The 7,500-nt window shown below is 43.0% G+C and overlaps 1 protein-coding gene across 1 annotated transcript in view; it reads left to right on the forward strand.

Moving 5' to 3' along the window:
- myo1d (myosin 1D) overlaps positions 1-7,500 on the forward strand; it is a 221,489-nt gene that overhangs the window by 45,652 nt on the left and 168,337 nt on the right. The window contains exon 2 of the mRNA XM_063221656.1: positions 4,834-5,042. Within this exon, the coding sequence (XP_063077726.1) occupies positions 4,834-5,042 (209 nt within the window). The remainder of the gene's footprint in view (positions 1-4,833; positions 5,043-7,500) is intronic.

A 7,500-nucleotide genomic window follows, 5' to 3' on the forward strand; every position in this document is an offset into this window, starting at 1 on the left:
GCCGAGTTGTGTGAGTGAAAGATTAGAACATGTGTCCCGCTCTGCTGTTTGGAGGCCCTCTGACCTTCACAGGCCACAGCAATACACAACATTATAAAGTCCTACAGAGCAATGCAAATGGTAAATGATGCCTTTATATAGCCCCTTTCCACTCCTTCGAGCACTCAATGCGCTTAACATTGAATACGTCACATTCACCCATTCACATTAGGGCTGTCACAATATTCAATATAAAGTCAATAAAGGCAATTATCGTACAATACGTTTTTACAAGCATGATAACTGTTTTGGCCACTGTAAGTTATATTTGTGCGCTTCTTTGGTTTTCTCATCTCTCTCTCTTTCTCTACCCAAGAGACTGATAGGTGCATTTCACTCAGCGCAATGTCGCTTACAGTAAACGTTGGTGTACTGTTGATTTTCAGTCTGTCTACCTTGTCTATTTCTCCAGTGCTGTTTGTGCGTGTACATGGAGGGTAGTTGTGTAAGGGAATGTCCTGGGACCATAATTGGGAGATTACTTTCTCCCAGGCCCAGCTAAAGCTGGCAGCAGCACTGAGAGCAACGTACAGCAATGCAGAGAGGAGCATTAAGAGAACAGGGCTATTCAACACATCTGTCAGTCATTGTGTCGGTCAGAGATTGAGATATGTTGTTTGTTTTTCAAGGAGGATTACTGCAGATTTCTTCGAATGAAAACACTTGATTGCTAGTGCTGTGCCGTGCATTGTTTGGCTTAAGGCTGGGGCTTTGTGTCATGCTGTCTTGCGGTTTTCTTGACTTGTGCTGTGCAAACACACGCACGCACGCACACACACACAGACACACACACACAGACACACACACACACACACACACACACACACACACACACACACACACACACACACACACACACACACACACACACACACACACACACACACACACACACACACACACACATTCTCACTGACTTTGAGACGTACTACTACTACAACTATCGCATCCAGGGCCTTATGCACCAGAGCATTACATTAACTCAACTGGTAACTCAACCCTCGTCCGTCGATACTATACAGCTGGCGGACAGTAATTAATCATCTCTTCGGAAGTGTTGCTTTAGTTAATTGCATGTCATTTCCATGTGTAGGTGATGCAGGCATGCACAAACACAAATCACAAGCCTAAAAGCCACTGCTTGATTTGCATAAAGATTTTCCTGGCAGTAGTCGTCTGTGTTTAGTAAAGTTGTATAAAGTAGAAGTACTTTTACAAATGTAATTATAACACTAGTGGTATGATATAATATGGTTTCAACTTTGTAATATCTGCTAGTGCTGTAGTCTTTGTATATTCTACTAGTGTTGTAATTACACCTGTAAGAGTACTTCTACTTTATACAACTCTGGAGTTTAGTCATACTGTGCTATTGAGATCCCACAGTCGGGTTCTTAAGCACTTTTACCAAAGGGGAAATCCCCCCCAAAAAAATGGTTAAATGTCGTGCTTAAGAACTCAAGAACATCTTCTGTGGAGGAGGGTGGTAGGGCAGAGCAGTAGCAGAGACCGACTTGCAAAGCAGGACTTCAACTGTAGTCTGTGGTCATTTACTCCCACACTGCATTCCTGTTATGTACAGTAACTTACCTACCAACAGACAGGTGGAGAATATCATGTGCTGCTACAATCTCTCCTTCCTGAAGCACTCCTTCCCACTGGTACGAGATTTAAAGCTGCAACTTTCCGATCAAGAAATCAAACCGGGAACACATTAGGATGACATTAGTAACAAATGTGTTTTTTTCCCCCTCTGAACCATCCACCCATGTACACATTCCAGTCGTCCTAGTCAGTAGTATCCCTTCCAGTAATTGCATTTAACCTCTGCGAAAGCTGTTCACCGGCTCAGGCATTTACATACCAAACTGCTGAGCGATCGCTAGGGTGGGTGTTCTGAGAGACGTGTCTGGATATTGGAGGACCCGTGGAAAGTTATTATCATTAGACCTGAGGACTGCTTATGCTGCTCATAAAAATATTATTGTTATTATTTTTTTTGAAGATATTTAAGATTATTAAATAATAATAATATTATTATAATATAATATTATTATAGAATAAAAAGTCTTTTAGACTTTGTTATGGACCGGACAGTACGAGAGGTAGACAGGAAGCGAATGAGGAGAGAGACGGCGAGGGGTCGGCAAAGGACCCGGGCCGGGAATCAAACCCGGGTCAGCCACATGGCAGGCGAGTGCCCTACCGGATGGCCACGGCAGGGCCAAAAATATTATTGTTGTTAATATGTTGTTAATATTGTTGTTCATAATCAGGAGCCTGGCCATGATCTTCACAGTGCACCGTGACTGTGCTGACGTTCCCTTTGCTCTTACATTACATTACATTTGTTCTGAGGACGAATTACAGGGAATTAAGGAACAAGGTCAGTGCCCCTGAAGCAATGTGAGATCAAGATGCCTCACTCAGCTCTGTGTAAGGTTATTCACCCGGCCCACATATGTCCTACTGCTGTAGGAATTTCACCTGTGATCCATTACAATTACATTACATTTAGGGGTGGGCGGTATGGCAAAAAAAGTCATATCACGATTTTTTAACATGAAATCTCGATTGAAATTTTTTTTTATCACAATCTTCCATCCAAAAAATAAAAACAACAAAAATCATTTTTTGTTGTTAATAAAATGTTAACACACTGATGATACTCTCATAAAGTGCACAATTAGAATACAATAATGTAAAGAATAAAAGTGAAGTAAGTAAACATCACTTTGATACTGTTTGCTAGCATCCTCACTGCAAGACGATCTATACGATTTCTTCTCTTTGGCAGATTCGAGACGATCTTGTACTCAATATCACAATTCACGATTTATATAGTCATATCGCCCACCCCTTATGACATTACTACATTACTAGGGCTGAAACGATATTGTATCGAACCAACAAAGTGATGTACTGAGTCACGGTACTGTATCGTGATGCAAGAAGGCAGTATCTTGATAAGCCCTTTCAAAGTTCTGTTTCCCTTCAGTCCAGCAAACAACCACATATGATGTGATGGTGCTTCCAAGCTACAAAACAAGTTCATTATTATTTTAAGCAATTTTTTTTATTATTAGTAGCCTCTTGTAACCTATTCTACCTACAAACTATCATTAAAAAGATAATTAAAAGATAATAAAAAGTAAATCATGGGGTGTATCGAACCGCAAATCGTCATAAAAACCGACTCGAGTTGGGTGTTTTGTGACAGCCCTATACATGATATTACACCACATTACTCTGCATTACACATGGCTGATGATATATGCTGATGAAGGAGGAACACTCCCTCTGGAGCAATGCAGGGTTACGTGCCTTGCTCAAGGGCATTTCAGCTATGGATGAGAGGGCAGAGGTAATTTATTTATTCACCACACCCACATTCGTAATACTGGCTGGAGCAATATTCACATATGCTACCTACAATCCTGACCTGAAACCAACTCCCCAACCACTAACTACTATTAATTCAAGGTCTGGAGCTTACACTGTGATAACACTTCAGATGAGAACAGTGATTAGGTTCCCGGGGAATGTTGAGATTTTGGAACATATGCACTCAGAATTCTCAGAAATTCTCCAAGACTTGAGACGTGGGCTTTGTGGAGAGAAATAAGCAATGCTTTAAACATGTGTCACACTGTGTGCAAGTCCCTCCTGTGGTTAGACTAGGCCTGACGCGATTGGTAGAGATGGTTCATAAGGAGTTTCTTCCAGAATCCATGTGACGTAAGGTTCTAAGCTCCAATCCTATGGCAGCCATGCCGCTTTAGGAGACTAGGAGACTAGGAAACTATTAGGAGAAGGAATGGAGTTCAATAGAAAGCCATGTCTATTTAGGAGACGAGACTTGATCTCACTTTGTCGCATTGGTGAAACGTGGTATGGTTTATCTTTGGTACCACATTGGACATTTTTCCCCTGGTGTGCAGCTCACTGAGTACATTGTCATCTGCCTCCTTCTCTCCATGTCCTCTCCAGCTCGTTTTCAGCTTGGTGCCAATGATATCACTTAATGTGCTAGCAGGGACAGCTGAGTCACAGGGTCTTCAGCAGGATCATCTCAATGATGGTCTCATTCCCTCCATAGGAATCATGGGGCCTGTGTCATAGCTTTCTTTTTCGCTGAGGTCATCGAGGTGTTATCATAACTGTAGGAAAAGGTGGTGGTGGTGGGGGGTGGGGAGTCTATTATTAATTTGAATGGGGAATATGAGGACATTTGAATGCAAAACCAAACCGTTTTTTTTAATGGAAATAATGTCCCATGTTTTTTTCCATGGGAATAATTTCAGATCCCATTCTACAGGGTTATTGGAGTGATTTATGACAGTTTTGCATGATGATGAAAGGAACATGATTGGTTGTCTGCTTCAACCAAGTCTTCTTTTAATTACAGGCAGTCTTTAAAACACACACGCTCCCCACATTGACCACGTGGCCTATGTCAGTCTTAGTCTTAGTCGTATTCTGCTTGCTAAATTGGTCATATAATCAACATGATGCGTATCAAGTTGCTGGTTTCTACTAGGCAAAGTTATCAAATCAGGAAATAGGAATTCTATGCTTTAAAAAAGTTTTTAGTAATGCATTTGAAAAGTGTCATCCACGTACATGCCCGAAACGCCAGCTCTATTTTCTCCCTCATCAGGGGTGAAAAGGGCCATAAAGTATCATACTGTATGCTGTATCCTTAAAGCTCGATCTGTTTTGTCCCCGAAAGGTGTCATACAATGTACGTATTCTCAAAGCCAACTTTGTTTTGTCCCTTGTCACTTGTCACAGGTTTGAAAAGGGCCGCATCTACAGCTACATTGGGGAGGTGGTGGTGTCGGTTAACCCTTACCGTGCCATGAACATCTACGGCCGCGAGGTCATCGAGCAGTACAAGGGCCGCGAGCTGTACGAGCGCCCGCCGCACCTCTTCGCCATCGCCGACGCCGCATACAAGGCCATGAAGAGGAGGAATAAGGACACCTGCATTGTCATCTCAGGTACTGCAGAGGTTTATTTAACTTGTTAAGGCATGCCCCCCTTGCATTGTCATTTGAGATACTCTAGGGTTTTTATGTATTTAACTTATGAAGGCTGCATTGTCATCGCGGGTACTGGAGGGTTTAATTTAACTCGTTAGGGCATGCCCCCCCCTATATAGTCATCTTAGGCACTGGAGGCTTTCATTTTTAGGTTATTTCAGCTTCTTTGGATGAAGCTTGTATTCATTACATGGTATTCATGCAGGATTCATACTCAAATTCATGACTCTGGGTTTACTCTGTTAGACATTGTAAATCAGACAAGTCACAGTCATCCAATCAGAACATTATTAGCCCATCATGGAGCATCATTGCTCAAAAACGTTGCTGTATGTCCAAAAAAAGTTCCTGCATGTTTTTTATTACCACCTTAAAGTAACTTCAGTAAAGTCTCATATGGGGTTCCCCCTGTTAGTCAGAGAGTGAAGGAAATGCAATGGAGGCCATAAGTGCTGACCTGGTACTTGCCACCTTGCAGCTCTGATTTCCCCACCTGCTGTACAGACTGCTGTGGCAGGGAATGTTAAGTCGCCTCCTAAGAAGTTAAGTCATTAGGTAATGCGCAAGTAATGACCACTTGGCTTAGATGCTGGCTGCATAGCGTTCCTTTAAGAACTCCTTCGTGGAAGAAAGCCCTGTGTGAAATTGCGACAGGCTCCGACGGGGAGCTATAGGGAGGGCGAGCAGGGCATTTTCCCATGGGCTCATGGCACTCTTGTATTGGTGCTGGGGGACCTATCATGATTTTGGCAGGCCATATGGGGGGCCCTCTAAGTGTTTTGCCCTGGGGCCCTGTGTGCAATTGTTTCGCCACTGGACAGGCTCCAGTGGGGCAGCCACTGAGGGACTTTGATCACTGGTTGTAAATGAAGTGATCAACGCTCCAAAGCGTGTTTTCCCACATGTTTGTGCAGGGTTAGGTTAGAGTTCGGATCCTGGTCAAACAGGATATGCAGTTTCACTCCCTGCTAATTACAATTTGTAGTGTACCACCTCCTCAGCCCACCACCATCTTAAGAATGTCACCCAGTGCAAATGCAGTTTCCCAATGCATTGCAGTGTGTGAGAATTAAGTTCGACCAAATGAACAGCAGTATGTGCGATTTGTATTGTTGGATAGGAACTTGCACTGATGGGTCGTCCATCCATCGGTCACGACACACAATGAATAATGGTATTGAATTATGACTATACATCATATGTTCCAAAAATGTTTAGCTGCAACCCTACGGTGAATAGGCCATTTGTTGGTCTGGTCTGAAACAATACTCATACACTGGGAATGACGTGAAAACCTTGAGGTGTGTGTTCATAGATGATTCTGACTAAGAGGCTAAGAAGGGACACAGAACCCACCCGACACTCCCCTAACCATGGATCTCGACATCGGGGACAAAGGGGTCAGTTGTCCCGGGCTCAGGGAAGAGGGGTGGGGGGTTGGGGGATGTTGATCAGAATAAGATTTCCATTACATTGTATTGGCGGTGCTTGGCCACAGATGCCAGTGGCCCTGCCCCTGACCTATCTATTTGGTGTGAAATGTCTGTGGTCAGACAGGGTGTGGGTCTCTGGTCTGGTAATCGGTGATATATAAGGTCATCTGTATCTTGGATGGGACTACTCCTATAAAAAACATCATCAATAATATCTCAGGGTTTTCAGATCCCTTTTTGTGCAAAGGAAATATTTAATTTGTGGTTGGGATTTTCTGGGATTGCAATTTTGATGTATCATTTTGTGACATGGGATGGGTTTTCTGTTGTTATTTATTTTGTCTCAGAGAGTTTTGTGTGTTTTCAGGCGGGGCGGGCTGCATACTTTCTCAAAGGAAAATTAATTTTAGAGAGTATTTACAGTAGGGTTTCTCGCAGCCCGAGACATTCAATTTAGAGGGCTCAAAGAAAACATTGATGCTCGGCCAAAGCGCTGACCACAAGGCTCTGACTGCATCGCTGAAGTATTAGCTGAACAAAACGCCATCTAGTGGTAGCGTTGCATCAGTGTCATCCCTTCCCAACCAAGTCTCAGTGCTAAACTACATTCTAAACATCCTGACAAAAAAATCAAAGCTCTATGTCTTGACTTCATTTGCATTACCATCTAAATACATAAAGAGTGTGTCACAGACCATCATATGCTGTGGTCTTTGTGTATCATGAACCTTTAGATGTATGTCCAGAACCTGTTCAAGTCTATTACTCCATTCTTGGCCATACTGCTATTCCACTAGTTTTTTTCAAGCTAGTGGTCATCATAGGCGTAGCCAGGGGTGGGCCTGGGTGGGCCTGGGCCCGCCCACTTGACATCCAAGCCCACCCCATTCAAACTTGACAGTCAACTGTTGCCTCATTGATCTATAATTAATGCCATAGCACTGAGCGATAATTAATCATTTTGTCTGGTTAAGTCTGGTTCA

This window comes from Engraulis encrasicolus, chromosome 17 (assembly GCF_034702125.1).
Source record: "Engraulis encrasicolus isolate BLACKSEA-1 chromosome 17, IST_EnEncr_1.0, whole genome shotgun sequence".
Classification (NCBI taxonomy): Eukaryota; Metazoa; Chordata; class Actinopteri; order Clupeiformes; family Engraulidae; genus Engraulis; species Engraulis encrasicolus.